We start from the raw sequence: 21,181 nt of genomic DNA on the forward strand, positions 1-21,181 counted from the left end.
ATATATTTTCTTATAGCTCTAAAGTAATGGTCAAACCAGAGAATTGTTTCTGTATTAATTAAAATAACACACATTATCATCATCATCGTTGATTAAATTTCATAATATACATGTACATTTACAATACAATTTAGACCATCATTATTGGTTTGTATTGGGTTTTTTTTTTTTAAATTGTTAATTTATTGGTTAATCGATTTCTGAAAATCGTAATGTAATTATATTTTTAATCATAGTTTCAAAATAAATCTATATTTTTAATTGATGTCTATATTAATATGAAAAGTAACTACATAATGAATCTTCATGAATGTCACAGTATACTACAACCACCTAAACTTTGATGTCGGCGTTTCTGTCTGTGTCATATTTGATGCACTATGTACATAACAGTTAAACTATTTTGTAGAATTTACAATGAAGCGTTTGTTTTTTTATTAATTCGATTTTCTTACCATAGAATTCGCCTATTCGTCTTATTATTTTTTTACTCTTTAACTCTAGCCCATTTCATTATACTTTTTGTTGTTGTTGTTGTTGTTTTTTTTTTTTTTCGCATTCATTTTAAATTATTCTGATATCCACAAATTATTTAATGTTGTACAGCTCGTAATCCTAAAAAAAAAATTCATAAAAAACGTTTTAATAACAAGCTTTTATGTACTTATGCACTAAAAAGTAGAAAATAAATTATAGACTACTATTTAAATTACTATAAAGAAAAGCGTGAGTCACTTTAGTACTTTAGTATTTATTGGATACCTTTACTAATATTTCAGAAAACACCCACGCTTTTCTTTATAGTAATATAAATAGTAGTGTATAATTTATTTTCTACTTTTTAGTGCATTAGTAGATAAAAGCTTGTTATTAAAACGTTGTTTATGAATTTTTTTTTCCAGTACTTTACATGTTTTATTTACAACGAGCCGACCCGCTGCGTATCATACGCCGCTATTTAGTTTTTTTTTTTCTACTTTTCAGTAATTTATAATTTGTGAATTCGACAGTACCAATGCTGCCACTGAAAATATTTGCTTAAAAACACTAAACCCCCCTCCCCCCCCCCCCCCCCCCACGTGAAAGCAGCCTCCTCTTAGTTACCTCCTCTAAGTTTTAAATCGTTTCAAACTAAATTATCTGCCCCTAATAGCCGTCACCAAACCGTCTCCATGATTGTAAAATGTAAACAGCGTGAACCACAGCTCACCATACCATGTGAGGGGGTGGGGGTGGGGGGGTGGTAGCGATAGAGAAGAAGAGAGGGGACTGTAAGGCGCGCTTGCAGCTTGTTTTCTAACGGCTCCCAGAAGAGAATTATATATATGAGCCGACCCGCGGCATATCATACGCCGCTATTTAGTTGTTTTTTTTTTCTACTTTTCAGTAATTTATAATTTGTGAATTCGACAGTACCAATGCTGCCACTGAAAATATTTGCTTAAAAACACTAAACCCCCCCCCCCCCCCCACGTGAAAGCAGCCTCCTCTTAGTTACCTTCTCTAAGTTTAAAATCGTTTCAAACTAAATTATCTGCCCCTAATAGCCGTCACCAAACCCGTCTCTATGATTGTAAAATGTAAACTGCGTGACCACAGCTCACCAGACAATGTGGGGGTGGGGTGGGGGTGGTAGTGATAGTGATAGAGAGAAAGAGAAGGGACTGCAAGGAGGCGCTTGCAGCTTGTTTTCTAACGGCTCCCAGAAGAGAATTATCTATATATATAATTGTCTGGTGAGCGGTGTTCACTCTAAATGTGTACAAAGCTAAATGTTTACAAATCGTAGAGCCGTACAGCCGGGTTTCTATTAGGGGCAGATAATTTAGTTCGATTTTAAACTTACAGGAGGTAACTAAGAAATAACTAAGAGGAGACTGCTTTCACGGGGGGGGGGGGGGTGTAGGGTCAGGGTTAGGGGAAAGGGGGGGGGGGTAGTATTTTAAAGCAAATATTTTCAGTGGCAGCGGGTCGGCTCGTTATATATATAGATAGTGTTACATGACTAAAAACCATTGCGCGTCTATTGAACGTGATGGCGCAGCCATTGAACGTGATGGCGCAGCTATTGACCGTGATGACGCGTGTGGTGTCGTTGGATAGACATGCCTACTAATTCGGTCCAAATTTTAATTAATTCATAAAAAAATTAATAAGGCATCCAATTTAGTCAAATTTAGTTTCAGATTGCATTGTCTTCATGTCTTGACCCACGTGCCAACTGTGAATCGTATCGGTCAAGTAGAAGTGTCCGAATTTTCACTCCAGCGTTTCGATCTAGACAGACTGACGACTGACGACAGAGGAAGCAAGTTGAATAAAAGCTTGTAAAAAAAAAAGGAAACTGAAAATATTCTAAAATTAAACTTCTTAAAGTTTAAGAAGTTCTTCATCACCATCACCTTCCTCTTCTTCCTCGGCAGCTATTTTCTGTTCTGCTTCTTCAGCTTTAACTGCTTGATCAATGTTGGCTTTCTGCTCATCACTCAGCCCGGGCCAAGCAATAGTGGGTTCTGAAAACTGCAATTTGGGAAACTGGGTCTTATCCACAACTTTAGATCCGTACGCCCTCTCCAGATTACCTAGCATTTCCTGTAAGGCGGCTTCAGATTCTGCTGTGACATCAACTAACTCACCACGTTTAGATCTTGAACGGTACTCTCTAATTTTATCTAAGAAAAGATGTTGGATGGGATCCATAGTTCCTTTGGCAAACTACCTTGGTAGCTGGTACAAGCTTTTATAGTGTTAGCCGCAACATTTTCTGCGTGTTGTAGTTGTTGTTTGACCAGTGTTATATATATATATATATATATATATATCTTTGTGTTTTCCATGTGACGTTTGTGTTTGTGTTGACAATTTCCAATGAGTAAAGTTCACCTAAATAGGGGGTGTAGTATTATTTTATTTTAGTATATATATATATATATACATATATATATATATATATATATATATATATATATATATATATATATATATATATATATATATATATATATATATATATATATATATATATATATATATATATATATATATATATATATATATATATATATATATAATTTCTAAGTAAAGTTCGTTTTATTTTTCCCGAGGTCTAATCTGTATTTTAATAATTATCCCCCGTTGTTAAACAGAATAAACAATTCCAGGGGAGGTAACGTAAAACTAAGTTGCTGTTATTATATTTAACAAAGAAAACATCAAACTAGCTATATTTGATTGTGTAAATTATAGTAATTCTTTGTACTAACAAATCGTTTATAAAAAATGTTATGTAAATGAATATAAAAGTGAAAATTTTTAAAACCTAGCAAGTCAAGAAAAGTTAAAAACTTTAAAGATATTTTAAGATTAATCCAAATAAAAATGAACACATTTAATTCTTCTTAGCTCATCCTATCAGTATTAACATTAAATTTTGGCTCCAATTACGATTGAAGGGTATTACTAAAACAATTTCAAAATATTAATACATCTTTTGATAAATATCGATATTAACATTTTTGATTTAATTAATCCAAGCCCTTCTACGTATTCAACAGGGGGGGGGGGGGTTGTGTCAGTTTGTGGTGAGTTATGATTTCAATTTTTTGTTTCAAGTGCTTCATCAACCGTATCGCCTAGGAGTGTATCCGTTAAATGCCGACTAGTTAACTTTACTTGGCTAAATACTAATCCCTCTTACCTGATTGTCAAGCAGTTTCAATCTAATGAAACCCAGTTCATGTCCAGTTTGAGTCAGCTGTATTCAATACGGACAACCCTCTTATACAGTAACCTCTTAAATTTCGTTTCGTAAACATACCCTACACTGTTCTCTTCTCCTTTTTGGCTCAAGTTAGAACAAATAACTAGTAGAAGCTCTAATGTGCAGCGTTTATCCATTCTATTGAGAAAGTGTTTTAAAACAGCCAAGGAAGGCTTGACGATTTCTCCCCCGTATATAATCATAATCAGCTAGGACACCGGCTTTCATTTACACATAGTCCTGCTGGGTTTTTATTTGTAGCGTCTAGCGGTAGAGAGCTGGATTGCTAACCAGTAAGTCTCGAGTTCGAATCTGGGTTAAAGTCAGTAGACCGTCCCTGAGTCCTCCCAACTCTGATGTGTACCTAACTGATGTTAGGAAAAGTACAGGCGGCTGGGCATAGTGCTGACCACACTATCTCCTCATATGCCGAGGTCACAGAAACAGGAGAATTCTACTCACTTGCCCTATAGACAGTCATGTTTGAAAAGGGAACGTTACTTTACACAAAGACCTTAGTCACATATCCTACAAAAACCAACTGCAGCCACGAAGACTTTTTACATCTAGATCGAATCTGTTGAAGAACTTACCAGTGTACATGCCTGGAGTATTTTGAGAAACGCGATATGGTGATCTTTTCCAAACACATATATTTAACGAATAATCTTTTCCAAACACATATATTTAACGAATGATCTTTTCATGGACATATTAAAAAATGATCTTTCACTGACATATATTTAAAGAATGATCTTTTCAGACACCTCTATTTAACGAATGATCTTTCTAGGGTCATATTTAACGAATGATCTTTCCAGAGACATATATTTAACGAATGATCTTTCCAGAAACACATATTTAGGGAATGATCATTCCAGTGACATATATAACGAATGATCTTTCCAGAGACATATTTTTAACGAATGATCTTTCCATGGATATATTGAACGAATGATCTGTCCAGGGACATATATTTAACGAATGATCTTCAAGGACATAGTTAACAAATGATCTTTCCATAGACATATTTAACGAATGATCTATCTACATACATATATTTAGCGAATGATCTTTCCAGAGACATATATTTAACACATGATCTTTCTACAGTATAATAGTGAGTAAAGTGAATAATCTTTATCCAGACATTGGGAACTAGAGATCGTTCTTTTTTTATGTCTTGAAATTTTAGTCTTAATTTTTATTGCTTTAAGGAATCCGGAAGAATGCAATATTATTTTTTACTATCAGATACGAGCGCCAATTTCAATATTCCTCTGCTCTAGCACGTACACAATATATTGTCTTACCTTGAATGTTACTTATTTACGTCACAATTATTATATCACCCACCTTCATACTATCCCAATCAACTTCACGCACATAACCAGAGTTTCTTCCAGACATCACTTCGGGCCCCCCCCCCCACCCCCGAAGAAATCCCCCCCCCCCCCCCCCCGAACGAAATGAAATTTATATAGAAAATATATACTTTTAACAGTGTCCGCCCCCCGAAGAAAGTGTACTGCACCTCCGAAAATTTAAAGTGCCCCCCCCCCCCCACTGCACGTAACATTCCATAAATAATACATGAACCACCTCGACCTCACTACTTCATGTTTAAAAAACAGTACTTGGCCATCGAACCGTAAATACAAGTTACAGCTTATAAATGCTAATGATCTTTTTACAACAGCTGTATAACTATCACTACCTAGTTGTTCGTTTTAAAATATTTTGCATAAATAAACATTGGCAGGGTTATATTTGAGGAAAAACAGGATGTTTATTTATGCCTTCGTTATGTTAACCACACGCCATATATAATGGTAGCATTAAAGCTATAACGCTGAAGATATTTAACCATGTGATAAGCGAGAGATAGGTAGGTATGTTGTTGAAAATAAAAATGTGTTTATCTTAGTAACAGGCATATGTTGATTACTGTTGATGCCATAATGTGTCCTGCATTTTTATATTCTTTGTTTGGTAATGATATTTTAATATTTTAATACTATTTTCAACATAAATGTACAATATCATTTAAGTAACGGCGGGGGGGGGGGGGGGGGGGGGAGCGTGAAGGATATGGTTGCGGTCGGCACCGGGTGACACCTTTCAAAGGGTAAAACCTAAATTTAAAAAAAAAATTCTAAGTTTATTGAGGAAGACAGCTTTTCCCCAGAGAGTTGATATTGTTATATTACTAAGGGAGTATACGTCATTAAACACAGATGTATACTATTCACACCGAATTTTCAATAGTTTTAATACATAATAAATAAAGTGCTTGACGAAGGGGGTGGCACCCGCAACGATTATCACCCGACCTAGAGACGCCACTGGGTATAATAAGTTCTAAAGGATATTTGAAGAAGCTAGTTGTCGAAAAAGTAATCTTATTTTTGTCCACACCAAGTCGTCTCATATAAAGTAGTTTTATTGTCATGGACAACTAAAATATGTGTCGGAATTATAAATGTTAAACGCTATCGTTAGAAGTCAGCTTCAAAAGCAAGCTATGGAATGTTCATAACAGTGTCAGCTAACTTCAGAAGCAACCGTTGGATGTCGAAACACAATAGAAGTAATTTTAAAAAAAAACCAGTACATATGTGTATGGTATCATTTTCTTTTGACTAAAACTGACCTGTGTAAGTTTCGATGTCTTGTAACTATCTGAAACGACAAGTCCTACATTTGTTGGACACGGGTTGAAGACATGTGAAACAATTAACATACACGCCGGCGCATATGATAAGCTAATTAAGGGCTTGTCACATTCCTTAATGAATTCGTAATCAATTTATAACATGTGCTGTTCGTCACTGTCCGTGGACAGGTTCATTGTGAAGTTAGTGCTGGAATGTGCTGAACAGGTATGAATGTGTTTCTAAAACGTACGTGTAGCTTGTTCGCGGGTTTGTTTTGAGGTCAAATATAGCTAAGACAAAAGTGGCGTGTTTGTGTAATTTGTCGTGATTTTCGCTTCTGCAGACCAGAAATTGTTGTAAGTATTTATTTGTTGAGAACAATAATTTGTCCCGATACTTAATCTATGCACCGGTTAAAGTTTGATAATCAGTGTATAACCTATAGCATATATTTCACGTAGAAAATAAATATTTAAACAAATGTACACATGCTAGAAACAAGTGAACTCTACTTCACTTGCCCCATAGACCGTCAGGTTTGAAAGGGAAACTTACTTACACATTCTACGATGGACCTTAGTCAGGTTGAAGTGTGAGCCCTTTAAACGCTGAGGACTAGGGTTCAAACCTAAGGGCTCTTAGCCGTGCTTGACCATTTCCTGTTGGACATAGGAGGCGGTCAAAAGCATGACTTAGCCTTTCGAATAGAATTAAAGGGAGGATACTTGATCGTTATAATTCTATAAGAGTTCCCTCTCTTGTATTACTACTTACCATAGCTGCCTCGAATGTAACCTAAGAATACATAGAGGGTTATGTCTATTCAACATGTTGGCTGAACTTAGACATTTATAACCCTGTGTACCACTGTATAATTTTTAAAAAATTTCGTATCGATTTCACCCATGTGCGCATGTCGGTGCGCAGTATCCATTTTCTTCCTTCCGCGTCAAAATACACCATTGAAAGCAGGCGAGCGTGTTTTGTTTTCAATTCACCGGTTTGTAAACACAGGACTATTGTTTGCTCTAGCTAGTCTACTCCAGGATCTTTGTCAGTGTTGCTAACAGTGTTAATAGCACACCTTCGCGGACTGGGCTCTTAAGATACAGTAAAGATTTGTGTACATGAGGGTAAGTATTTAACTATTATATATGCACATTATGTATTCATATATATATATATATATATATATATATATATATATATATATATATATATATATATATATATATATATATATATATATATATATTAAACATTAACATTTACATATACACGTATGTTTGTATAGGTAGAAACATCAACATATTCATATACATGTGTGTTTGTATAGATGTAGGCCTGTATTTGCAATCTTTTTTATCTATGTGTTTGAGAATGAAGGTCTAGCCTTCACTAATACACATGTACATTGTACATATCAAGAATGTACAACAGTTTACGTTGTAGTACTTATAGAATACGTTACTCCAAAAATTCTAAAACCTATCCAAGTCACAACACTCAAGTGTCAGTTTACCTTGACATTTTACTAGTCTAATGGCTTTATCTTCTGTCTATGTCACATAAAGAATTATAATTTTAAATGCGGCATAGTCTAATGGCAAAAAAAAAAACAACAACAAAAAACTAATGCTAAAGCTTCAAGCTGTAGTTATGGCAACGAGTAGATTATAATTTGCTGATGATTATAAATATATATGAATATAAATGTGACACGCACCGGCAAAATGAAACATCAAGGTGTCTCTTAACTACTAGGCTCTTATCCAAGTCGGTGCCTATATTCCCATTACACCCCCAATTGTGTACTGCGTTTAATAATAGCTGACCTGGTAAAGGGATAAGAACAGACACCAACGACATTACTGGTACCAAAATTAATGAGTTCATATTTACCAGCGTGCTTTGGTGTGCATGTGTGAGCCTGCTTATGTGTGTACTTACATATAAATGTGCAGTATTTCTTTCAGACATATATCTTATAGTAGGCACGTCCATCGCCTCCTCCCCCCTCCCCCGTTCGCCCCAACCACACGCAGTAAAACAGAAATAGCAGTATAAAATATATACTTAAACTATACTTATACTTTTTTTTTAAATTATGTTTCTTTAAATCCGATGATCGTGTCCTGGAAACGCCCGTGAGTCTTTCCAGGTCTGATGAGTACCTAACTCACGAAGACGATGGCAAAAGACGGCTGGGCATAATGCTGACCACACTCTCCAATTACATGCTGAGATCACGGAAACAGATGAGCTATACTCCACCTATCTATGGACCCTTAGGGCAGTTTTTATACTAATACATACTTGCCCCACAATGAAAGATTCAAGTGCCTCCCACTCTGACGTTTATATTCCAACCCCCTTCCCTTGATAACATAATGTCTACCATTTTATTATGTTTATACGATATATACAACCATATCGTCTCATGACTTATTAACACATTGTTTAATCCAGGCATCCCTACCCCCTAAAAGCACGTTTATTGCCCCCATCCCCCCTGAAAGAATAATTTAGAAAGTATATACTTTTACTAGTGTCCGCCCCCCCCCCCCCCCCCGAAAGTCACAAGTTCCCCCCTGAAAGAAACACTGCTTGTTATTCAAAATGCTTTCTCCCAGGTAAGACTGAGGTAAACAGGAAGTACCAGCGAGTCACGTGATACCAAGATGGTAGTTCCCACATCCAGTAACACTGTGCTACTGGGTAACACCTACACAGCGTGCAACAAGCGGAAGTTGATCAGTAAGTCAAGATCATTCTCTTCCTCAGCAGTAAGATGGAGAGACGGGTCATGAAGTGATTTGTCTAGTGCTGTTAGGCGCTGGCGTAGCTAGGTCGAGTGTCACCCGGTGCGCCCCCCCCCCCAACGCTCGCTACGCCTCTGCTGTTAAGTAGAGTTGGGATACGAGTAAGGGGCAGGCATTATGGTACACATACTAGCAAATCATAACAGTAACACACACACACACACACAAATCAATTACGTATTAATGCAATTTGTTATGTGTTTTTATTATTTTAGTGTTTGAATGTATAAGGGTTTAATGAGCTTCAAATACACATGGATACTTCGTTTTTATTATAAAAGTAATCCTCTATTCGATGTCTATTTAACATGTAGATCAACGACATAAGTTTTTACGGTTAAACTTTCAAACGAAAGAGTGATCGTACTCATTAGCGTATAATACAACATTGTACGATAACCATTATACTGGCATGTTTTTAAAACATGGGTGTTAGGTTACTAGTAGTTAGGTAAACAGCAATTTACCTTACTAATATAATCGCTTTTAATTTACCTGATTTTAATACTACCAAAGTCTCAGCACGCTGTACAGCGCTAGACTGCGACCAAAAGTCTCCAGTTCGAATCAGTGTTCAAGCAAATAGAACTTCCCTGGGTTCACCAGGCTCTGATGGGTACCTAAATTACGTTAGGTAAAATAAAAGCTGGCTGGGCGTAGAGCTGACCACGCTATCCCTTCATATCCCGAGATCGCTGAAACAAATGAACTCTACTTCATTTTACTTCATTAGACTCACATGTCTTGGGCACAAACGGGAAAAGATGATGATTAACAAAATCTAATCTATGACCCTGACACTAAACCTGTAATTGCAATCAATCCGACTAACACTTACAACGGAAACCACATACTGTGCATTTTTTTGGACACGGGAAATTCAGAAAACACTGATTTTTCTAAAATGTAATTTAAACAGCGATTGTTTTTAACCTATTATATGTGAGCTTAAAGATGATAATATTTTTTCTTAATGATGATCGCTTGGTGTCAATAATAGTTGTGTCAATGTTTATTCGCTTGGTGTCAAATATAGTTGTGTCAATGTTTATTCGGTTGGTGTCAATAACAGTTGTGTCAATGTTTATTCGGTTGGTGCCAATAATTGTTGTGTCAATGTTTATTCGCTTGATGTCAATAACAGTTGTGTCAATGTTTATTCGATTGATGTCAATGATCGTTGTATCAATGTTTATTCGTTTTTTGTCAACAATAGTTGTGTCAATGTTTATTCGCATGATGTCAATAACAGTTGTGTCAATGTTTATTCGCATGATGTCAATAACAATTGTGTCAATGTTTATTTGATTGATGTCGATAATGGTTGTGTCAATGTTTATTCGATTGATGTCTACAGTAGTTGTGTTTATGTTTATTCGATTGATGTCGATAATAGTTGTGTCAATGTTTCGATTGGTGTCGATAACAGTTGCAGCTGTAGTTGGTGTTGGCGTGCTGGCCCTAGCACTGGGAGTGGGATTAGGCGTGGGATTACGGGAAGATGACTCGTCACCCAAGTCTCGACAACGGAGGGCCGTGGAAATACTAGCCAACTACCCACTCGTGGACGGGTGAGTCTTTTACAACACATACATACACACACTCACACACACACACACACAAACACCCACACCTACATACACACACACACAGACAGGACACACACAAACACACAAACACACACACACACTGACACACATAGACACACAAACACACACACATACACACACATATATGTACATATATATATATATATATATATATATATATATATATATATATATATATATATATACCCATTTTGCAACTTCAGGCTATTCTTAACCAAATGCCAAGATCTTGCTCTTTGATTTCTAATTCTTTCTATATGCAAGAACATATAAGCCTGTTAGTATCTGTATTGAATTACGAATAAATGTGAATAGTTGTGGGCTGCAATGCCAACAGCACGTTCTTTACGTCAAGCGCTATACATCAAAGAGAGTTAACTATGATTATATCGCATTATCCTGTCCAGGCATAATGACCTCCCTTGGCAGTACCGTACCCTGGTCAACAACTCGGTATGGAAGGTGGATCTGAATAACTGGCCGGAAGTCCACACGGATATACCACGTATAAGGCAGGGTCAACTGGGTGCACAGGTGAGTTATCTACCATCTATCTTTATTCTACAACTGGTTTATAATAAGTAGTAAATATACCATTCTTCAAAGCACATTATTTTTTTTTAAAAATATTTAGATAGTTAATATAACAGTGTTGATGCTTTAAGAATTTTTTTTTTTTAATTTGATGGTATTGTTTTGAATGTCGTGAATCGATACTGTATTGATTCAGTTCTGGGCCGCCTATGTTGAATGTAAGAGCCAGTTCAAAGACGCGGTTACTCAGTCACTGGACCAAATCGATACCATTAAAAAGTTTGTCGCGCGATACCCAAATGTGTTCAAGTTTGTCACCACCAGTGATGGTAAGTACGGTTACACAAGAAAATAAAATATAGAGGATCTACCGTAGTTTATTTTTTTACCTAAGAATCATATCAAATGTACTGCAATGTTTGGATTTATTGTCTCAGCTAATTTCTTTTTAAAGTAATGTATAGCTGTAATGACCAACGCTATTTTAAAACGCCGCATCACACAAATACAACGATCTAAAGTCACTTAAAAAACGAGAGAACACTATACTAAAACAGAGTGCATGTTTGTGTGTGCAGGGATATTGGAGGCCCACAAGGAAAACAAAGTGGGCAGTTTGATTGGTTTAGAGGGAGGTCACTCCATCGACTCCAGCCTGGGCAACCTGAGGATGTTCTATCAACTGGGGGTCCGGTACATGACCTTGACCCATAGCTGTAACACACCCTGGTCAGTTTCATGGTTTTTTAATGGCATCAATATATGTTTCTATTTGTACGCATGCAATTTGACGTACACATATAATAAGTCGTAGATAAATAAAAATGTACCCACAGACACATATTTGGCTGTGTATGTACTTTTGTTTACAGTTTGTTTTATTTGAGGCATCTATGTATTTTTTTATTATAACCAATTACCATTATACTTATTTTTAAGGGTGTACATTATGCAAATTATTTATGACGAGCCGGCCCGCGGCATAACATACGCCGCTATTTAGTTGTTTCTAATTTTCAATAATTCATAATTTGTGAATTCGACAGTACCAACGCTGACACTGAAAATATTTCTTTAAAACACTATAAGTAGCTCGTTAAGGACCATAACCCCCCCCCCCCTTCCTTCCCTCCCCCCCTCCTCCTCCCCCCCCCCCCCCCCTACGTTTAAAATCGTTGGCTCTACTTGTAAACATTTAGAGTGAACACAGCTCACTAAAACCATGTAGGGGTGGGGAGGTAGGGAGAGCGTTTGCAGCTTGTTAACACGTTTTTATTAACTCAGCTTCGCGTGTGTTTGTTGTTAAAATTGACATCGAAAATTAACCCACTTCTGATTGCTCAATAGATCTGAAATTTGGCATGTAGGCTACTTTCGCCTAACAATTTCAGATGCAATCATAAAAACTAGCAATTAGAGACGGTAATTAGCTTAATTTAATTACGCCCCAAGGACCATAAAATTGAGGACATGATTTCTAAAGATACCGACAAGACTGGAGGCTTATAGACACAGTTACTTCGGCCCCAATCGATGTGAGCGCGCTGGCCGTGATCGTATAGTGGTTAGTACTTCGCGTTGTGGCCGCGACAACCCAGGTTCGAATCCTGGTCGCTCAAGATTTTTTTAGTCCGTGTATTTATAAACACTTAGTCAATTCATACTTAATCAAGTCATTAGATAAAGTAGAAAATAAACTATATAAAAAACTTTTTTAAAAACCACGTTTTTCATGTGTAGCAACGGACTAAAAAGGAGAAAATAAAATACTTAAAAAAAACTTTTTAAAAAACCACGTTTTTCTTGTGGACTAAAAAGTAGAAAATAACTATTTACATACATTTGATGACAAAAAACGTGGGTCGGGCAGATGGGTCGGGAAATTTGATGGTGAACGTACCCACGTTTTTTGTCATCAAATGTATGTAAATAGTTATTTTCTACTTTTTAGTCCACAAGAAAAACGTGGTTTTTTAAAAAGTTTTTTTTAAGTATTTTATTTTTTCTAACGGCTCGAAGAAGAGAATTATATATATAGATTATATAGGTTTACGTTGAGATACATAAACACTCCCATATATGTATATATATATATATATATATATATATATATATATATATATATATATATATATATATATATATATATATATCAATGTATAATATTCTATTATTTTAGGGCCGATAATTGGATGGTTGATAACGGCAACGTGACGTATCTAAATGGCCTTAGCGAGTTTGGTGAGGTAAAGTCTGTCATAAAATCATTTGTATTAGAGTAATACAAGTATGCATAGTTTCAACAATAAACACAATGCCCTGTTGAACGTCTATAATACGAGAGCTTTGTTCCCATAGCTTCCACAATAAACACATTGCCTGCTGAACGTGTATAATAAGTGAGCTTTCTCCACATAGCTTACACAATAAACACATTGCCTGCTGAACGTGTATTAGAATAGAGTTATGTCCCCAGGTGGTTGTGAAGGAGATGAACCGTCTGGGCATGCTAGTGGACCTCTCACACGTCAGTGTGGCTACCATGAAGGACGCCCTGAACGTGACCAGGGCGCCTGTCATCTTCAGCCACAGCTCGGCCTACAGCCTGTGTCCACATAACAGGAACGTGCGGGATGAGGTCATGCCCTTGGTGGTGAGTCATTTCAAGGTCATTTCGTGTTGGTGAGTTGGTTGTTGTGATTTTGGTTGTGATAAGATATTTCAAATCTTGAACTGGTGGTCATTCCTTGTTGGTGAGTCTTTTGTGGTGATTATTTTTGGTGGTGAGATATTTCAAATCTTGACCCTGAGATCAGTCATTTGAGGTCATTTTGTTGTTGGTGAGACCTTTCTGGAGATTACTTTTGGTGGTGAGATATTTAATGGGTTAGGCGCCAGAAAAAACATAAGCTTCTTAATACGTTTTATATTTGCTTCTGTATATCGAAGTTAGGGTACTTAAAGGAATATATGTGCAAGCATCAGGCACTCTTTTGAGAATATGGTTGCCACGACAAAGCGGCCATCTTGAAAAAACAATGATGTAGATGTACGGTTGATTCTATGTACCAGAAAAATAAAAAGATCTATCTATGTTTTGAATTTGAAAACAAATTTCTATTAAGAAGGGTTCAATGAGTGTGTTCATGAAGCAGGTATGGTTCGGTAAATATAAAATGACGAAGAACCACTAGTATAACGGTTAACTTACTTGTCCCTTTGAAAAAGGTATCCAAAAACTAGTATTATTAACTTGTATATGCCACTGAGTAATACAATTACGTTGAAAGGTTTGATAATCACTTGGTACAAATTTAATGTTTTTGGTTGGTAGCAACAAATTTAGTTTAATTTTTTTTTTTAATCAATTAACAAAAGTGATTTTCTAATGATGTTACATCCTGCATTGTTATGCGCCACAAACAAATAACTTATCTATATGAATACTTGTTTTGCGGTGCTCCCTTCATTTTTGCTCAGTAAATTATGTATAGATTCCTTCCCCTTGTTTTCTAAATTTGGGCTGACGAAAGGGAGTTAATAAGAGCTTTAGAAAAAAAAAGTTAACTACGCCAACTTTGGCGGTTAAAATTTTGTTTAAAAAAGAAAAATTAATAATTTCGTAACAATATAAATACATTTTAAAATTTGAAACACGATTTAGACATGTATCTATGAGGTGAATTTTAAAAAATGGAAAAAAATTAACTGGAAGAGCTTAAAAAATATAACAAAACAAATACTATAAATATGAAATAGTTGTAATTACATTTACTCATCACTCAATTCATTGTTGTAGTTTAAATTTTTATGCGTCGCGTGTAAAAATAAACCGGGATTCTCGAAACATCCATTTCTAAAGCAAGGCATGGGTTGAGTTTTCATTTCCTTGCAGTTTTACATTTTGCTCGTTTAGTTTCTTTGTGATATCCACCTTAAAGTTGAATGTTTCAATTCGGAATGGACAATGTAATAGGAAGTACATTGAGATAGGGAGTAACTAAATATTCTAATAGAATAGCGAATGTTAATGTTTATAGTTATATCATTTTTTACAGAGTGTTGCAGACTAATATTTTTATGAGTTTTGAAAATAAAATAAAATAATTATTAATATTTATGCATGGAGCTGAAGAGACGCAACTGGACACCAAAAAGAGCCGCATGCGGCTCGCGAGCCACAGGTTGCCGACCTCTGGGCTAGATGCATAAATATTAATAATTATTTTATTTTATTTTCAAAACTCATAAAAATATTGTTCTGCAACACTCGGTAAAAAATTATATAACTATAAACATAAACATTAAACATTCGCTATTCTATTAAAATATTTAGGTACTCCCTATTTCCAATGTACTTTCTATTAAACTGTTCATCCCGAATTGAAACATTCAACTTCATAGTGGATATCACAAAGAAAATAAACGAGCTAAATGTAAAACTGCAAGGAAAGGAAAACTCAACCCATGCCTTGCTTTAGAAATGGATGTTTCGAAAAAAATACATTTTTTGTTGAAGACACTGAACGCGGTAAATTACTTGATTTCGAAAAATCTGAAAAAAATATCTAGAAACCAATGCAACTATTAGCATGAATTGTTCAGCATTACAACAAACAAAACGAAGGATGGATTCACTGAGAGATTTGAGCAATTAAAAAAAATGCAAGTACTCTGACGTTCATAGTAGCCTCTCTCAACACAAAAACAAATGAGATTAACTTTGAGCTATTTGGAATTGATGCTGGTTTGCTTCAAATACAATTGCTGGATTTGAAAACGACTCATTTGTGGAGCGGGAAATTCACAGAACTCAAGAGCAAGCAAAAATAGTTGAAGGTCCAGTAAAACATGCACGTTACGCTGCACAACTGGACAGCTGAAAGAAATATCGCGAGTTAAGGCACTCATACGTGACGCATGGAATAGATTTGCAGGATGGTACAGTAACGTGGAGAAGTTGACATCTGGAGTGCTGACGATCTATAGGTCAACATATTCGTGCTAGCAAGAGTTCTCCCACATGAATATAATAAAAGTTAAGTAAGACGCCAACTAACAAGAAAATATCTAGAGGCGTGCTTGAAACTTAAAAAAAGAAGTTATGAGCCAGATTTAAACAAACCAAACGGAATGCAAGGTCAATGCTCCCATTGATGTAACTAATGTAAATATTCAATGATTATTGTTATATTTTATGATTACTAATTTTATTATTCTAGCAGAGCAAGCTAAAATACTATAATATGTTTCGTGCAAAACATCTGTGTTTTTTAAAAATATGAATAAATATTATTTCATTAATAATATTAAATTAGATATATATATATATATATATATATATATATATATATATATATATATATATATATATATATATATATATATATATATATATACACCTAATCCTAAATATTGAAAAAAAAAGTTTGTGGCTCTTTAAAAACTGGTAAATTGTGTACATTGCATATTTTGGCACTTCCTTCTCAAAAGGTTGCCGACCCCTACCCTAAACTTTCTCGAATATTCTCATTTAACACTACTGGGGATGGCAACACGGGATATAGACTATAGACAATATTTCATATCCATTTTTAATTATTTAAACTTTTAAAAATAGAATAGAATCTCGTAGAAAAAAAAAAATTGCACACCAAGTGATCGCCAAATAAAATGTGTATAATAGTGCTGAATATTATAAGTACTTTATAAATTGACACGCGTTTTTTAAGAAATCGGAAATAGCCTAAATTACTACTTCCGGTCAACGGATATTGCTCAAAATTTGATAAAAGGCAGAAAATTAGATCTGTTAATTGCATGTGAAATTTCATTTATCTATCTAAAATAGTGCTCAAGTTATAGGCTTTTGAAAAATTAAAAGTAGAAAAAGTTCCACTTTCGGTTATCGGAAATCGCTCAAAAGTTGAAACGAATCTAAACATTTGATATAATACTCATATATGAAATTGCATCAACCTAGCTGCAACGGTACTCAAATTATCGTGTTTACAGACATACATACATACACACGCACACACACATACACACATACACACACAGATATACGGACAAGATTGCAAAAATATGTTTTTCCGACTCACGTCGATATTTATAAAAATCTCGATTTTTTTTGCACGATTACAATACTTTCTCTATAATCTGTAGGCCTATATACGAGAACGTAAAAAGATGTTAAACTATATTTTACGAGCCGACCCGCTGCGTATCATACGCCGCTATTTAGTTGGGTTTTTTTTTCTACTTTTTTTTCTACTTTTCAGTAATTTATAATTTGTGAATTCGACAGTACCAATGCTGCCATTGAAAATATTTGCTTAAAAACACTACCCCCCCCCCCCCCTCACGTGAAAGCAGCCTCCTCTTAGTTACCTCCTCTAAGTTTAAAATCGTTTCAAACTAAATTATCTGCCCCTAATAGCCGTCACCAAACCAGTCTCTATGATTGTAAAATGTAAACAGAGTGAACACCGCTCACCAGATCATGTGGGGGTGGGGTGGGGGTGGTAGTGATAGTGATAGAGATAAAGAGAGGGGACTGCAAGGAGGCGCTTGCAGCTTGTTTTCTAACTGATCCCAGAAGAGAATTATATATATAGATTCTTCAATTTTTCTTACTTATTTAGCTGTCTTTTGTCTTTGGCGTGAAGCTGAATCAATCCCTCTCCATCTTAAATAAAGCAGAGTGTAGTGCGCACCTCCAAGTGGCTTTGTTTTTAGCAGTTGTTTCCCTCATGTCTTGATGTCTATTTTTATCGCGGTTAGGTCACGTTACCTACATATTTATAACTCAGTTGTAGATTTCCTTCACTTACTTCTTTTCCATCCGACAATTTACAAAAACAATATACCTGTAGGGGTTCTTCCATCACATGAAATGAAGAAAATTAAATGCGTTTTTTTTTGTTTTAAATGTAACTATAGCTTTAGAAAAAAAAAATGTTTTGAGAGTTGCAATAAAACGTTAATAACGTCAAATCACTTTGCAACAAAGTTACCTATTTTTTGTATTTCATGTATTATAACTAAGTATGTAACTTTTAACCTAGAGAGATAACTGTATCCCGCGTATAATACTTTCCAGCATAAGTCAGTTCACAGTATTGACAAAACCTAATGTAGCGTGTTATTTCGATTTGAGTATTTTACAGTTAGGTTCGATGTAAATGATTCAGTTGGCAATATTACAGTAGTTTATTTAGTTGTATAAATCAGATGATTAAATAATATGTGAATTCAGTGGAATATTTTAGCTATTAGAATTATACATAAGGTTTTGCATAAGTCGTACTTTGTTGTAATATTTTATATTAGTGAATCACGCACGCACGCACGAACACGTACACGCATGCGCATATATATATATATATATATATATATATATATATATATATATATATATATATATATATATATATATATATAATATGTGTGTGTATGTATACGGGGAAAAAAATCAGAAACTCTTCCACTTGACCAACCCCTACCTACACCCCTACCCTTTTATACGGCTATGTTGATACCATGTAAGTTTCTATCAGTTCAATCAACATCATTCGTCTTTTGTTTGTTGTCTTCAGAAAACAAACGGTGGGGTGATCATGGTCAACTTCTACTCGGACTACATCAATTGCTCCAAAGTGGCTTCCCTGTCGCAGGTCGCAGGTACTGTACCGTGTGACCTCGCCATGTGACCTCATGACATACATGACATACACATGTCAACGAACTATTGAAGTCACTAACTTGTAACACATATAAATGAATAATAGACCCGTTTCAATGATGGCCTAATTCAATTGACCACATTACGTTTTTAACTTTCCTAATTAATGACAAATCTTGTTTTAACGTTTGATCTTATTAAACAATCACGTGACCTCTAACTCACCTGGCTTTCAGATCACATTGACCACATCAAGAACAAGATCGGCGCGGATCACGTGGGTATCGGAGGGGATTTTGACGGAGTGACAAGGTACTAAAGTCGCTTTTATCCGTTTGACTCGTTTGTGTTGTCTATTCCAGTTTTATAGTTTGTATTACACCGCGTTTACATTTGTATTATATATATATATATATATATATATATATATATATATATATATATATATATATATATATATATATATATATATATATATAGGAAAAAAAACTTCGCATTTAAATGAGTTTCTTCCCCCCCCCCCGTATACGTGTTCTGATAAAATTAACGTATTAATTAATTTATTAACTTAACTTTTTCTTTCTTCTAGACTTGTATAATATACATGTCGCAAGTGTAAGCGTGGTATTAGTGGGGATCTACTTTGTATAATGAAAAAAATACAGTTGTTGGCCAAACAAAGAAACATATTCTGGTTACAAATGTTGTGATGTTGAGTCATCAATCTGTATGCAGTCTTTAAATGTCTATGAATATATTGATCAATTAAAATAATGTCCTCAGACTTCCGGTGGGTCTGGAGGATGTGTCCAAGTACCCGGATCTGTTCTCTGAGCTTCTTAGGAGGGGGTGGTCCAGTGCTGACCTGGAGAAGCTGGCAGGAGCCAATCTTGTGAGGGTCTTCAAGCAAGCTGAGAAGGTAATGTGGTATAAATGTGGTATGAATGTTGTATGAATGTGTTTTGAATGTGATTTGAAAGTGGTATGAATGTGGTGTGAATGTGGTGTGAACCTGGTGTGAACGTGGTATGAATGTGGTGTGCATGTGTTGTGAACGTAGTTTTAACGTGGTATGAATATGGTATAAATGTGGTTTGAATGTGGTATGAATATAGTGACAGGACATTTTTTTGGCAAAAACATGTTTTCGTTTTAATACAATAAATACACCTAATTATCTCAGTAAGAAATATCCGTTATTTTTTTCATTACGTTTAGTAATTAATTTTAAGCTGATGATAAGTTAATAAATAAAAATAATGTCGGTTCTAAATTAAAGTTTATATGTAGGTTATTTCTGTAGAATATCACACAGATATAATATCTACATTAGTAAAATATCATAGACACTTCTAATATGATTGTACCATAAATAAGCTGTCACTTAAATTAACGATTAAAAAAAAACAACCTACGATTAGCTAATTATTCTTAGACACTATATAAAATTCGTATTTTACAATGAACTTCCGAGAAATAATAAAACATATTATAAATGAATATTCGGCGTCTTTTTTAGCTGAGAATCTTTGACGACATTTCTTAAGTAAGCTTCCCTTTAAAAGCCCAGCATTCTTGCCCTTCCCTAAGTGCTTGTAAGTGTCATTAAGCAACACTAGACGTATCTGTTGTTGAAGATGAATTGTATCTGTCTAATCTAGGTCAGAGACGAGTTGGCCAGCTTGCCACCTTATGAGAACCTGCTACCTGAGGACAGGTGGGGTGACCAGACCTGCAGGACTGGTATCTAGAACCGTCCAGGAACCGGATTAGATAGCTCAACGTGTGTGTTTGTGTGAGTGGGCGGGGTGGGAGGGGGAGGAGAATGAAGGGGGGGGGGGGGGATAGTTCACTCAATTGTATCTAGAACCGTCCAGGAACTTGATTAGATCGTTCAACGTTTTGGGTGTGTGTGCGGGAGGGGGAGGGGTGGAGGGAGAGAGAGAAGGAATGGGAAAGGGGGAGATAATGCACTTAACGTTATCGCCCTTTAAAAACCACTCCTCGTAAGATATTAACAAGAAGGGGCAGAGAATAAACTTTAAAAAAATAGATAACCTACTAAATGTAGTTATTGAAGTTTGGGGTTTATTTAACATATTAAGGCCAGC

The 21,181-nt window shown here is 35.4% G+C and overlaps 2 protein-coding genes across 3 annotated transcripts; one reads left to right on the plus strand and one right to left on the minus strand.

The window, feature by feature from the left end:
- Window positions 1-2,370: 2,370 nt before the first annotated feature.
- On the minus strand, window positions 2,371-2,700 carry LOC131946407 (ATP synthase-coupling factor 6, mitochondrial-like). The gene has a single exon (XM_059307154.1). The coding sequence runs from the start codon at window positions 2,698-2,700 to the stop codon at window positions 2,371-2,373; it is 330 nt and encodes a 109-aa protein (XP_059163137.1).
- A 3,997-nt stretch (window positions 2,701-6,697) lies between these two features.
- Window positions 6,698-20,866, plus strand: LOC131946405 (dipeptidase 1-like). Of its 2 annotated transcripts, XM_059307152.1 has the most exons (13): window positions 6,698-6,773; window positions 7,454-7,550; window positions 9,051-9,174; window positions 10,669-10,810; window positions 11,257-11,383; window positions 11,580-11,712; window positions 11,962-12,112; window positions 13,563-13,629; window positions 13,860-14,036; window positions 18,985-19,069; window positions 19,307-19,382; window positions 19,854-19,989; window positions 20,732-20,866. In XM_059307152.1, exons 3-13 carry the CDS (start codon window positions 9,099-9,101, stop codon window positions 20,819-20,821), a joined length of 1,260 nt encoding a protein of 419 aa, XP_059163135.1. In that variant the 5' UTR covers window positions 6,698-6,773; window positions 7,454-7,550; window positions 9,051-9,098; the 3' UTR covers window positions 20,822-20,866. The 2 variants fall into 2 exon arrangements, with proteins under 2 accessions (XP_059163135.1, XP_059163134.1); XM_059307151.1 differs by lacking the exon at window positions 6,698-6,773 and having other exon boundaries at window positions 7,363-7,550.
- The last annotated feature ends 315 nt before the right edge of the window (window positions 20,867-21,181 follow it).

Source organism: Physella acuta, unplaced genomic scaffold, assembly GCF_028476545.2.
Source record: "Physella acuta isolate Inbredline_101_S28 unplaced genomic scaffold, ASM2847654v3 ptg000560l, whole genome shotgun sequence".
Classification (NCBI taxonomy): Eukaryota; Metazoa; Mollusca; class Gastropoda; family Physidae; genus Physella; species Physella acuta.

Bases quoted from the DNA above. Each gene is read 5' to 3' on its own strand.
- LOC131946407 (XM_059307154.1), bottom strand. From the start codon at position 2,700: ATGGATCCCATCCAACATCTTTTCTTAGATAAAATTAGAGAGTACCGT.
- LOC131946405 (XM_059307152.1), top strand. From the start codon at position 9,099: ATGGTAGTTCCCACATCCAGTAACACTGTGCTACTGGGTAACACCTAC. The intron at 11,713-11,961 runs GTAAGTACGGTT...TTGTGTGTGCAG, and splicing joins GTTTGTCACCACCAGTGATG to GGATATTGGAGGCCCACAAG. The intron at 14,037-18,984 runs GTGAGTCATTTC...TGTTGTCTTCAG, and splicing joins ATGAGGTCATGCCCTTGGTG to AAAACAAACGGTGGGGTGAT.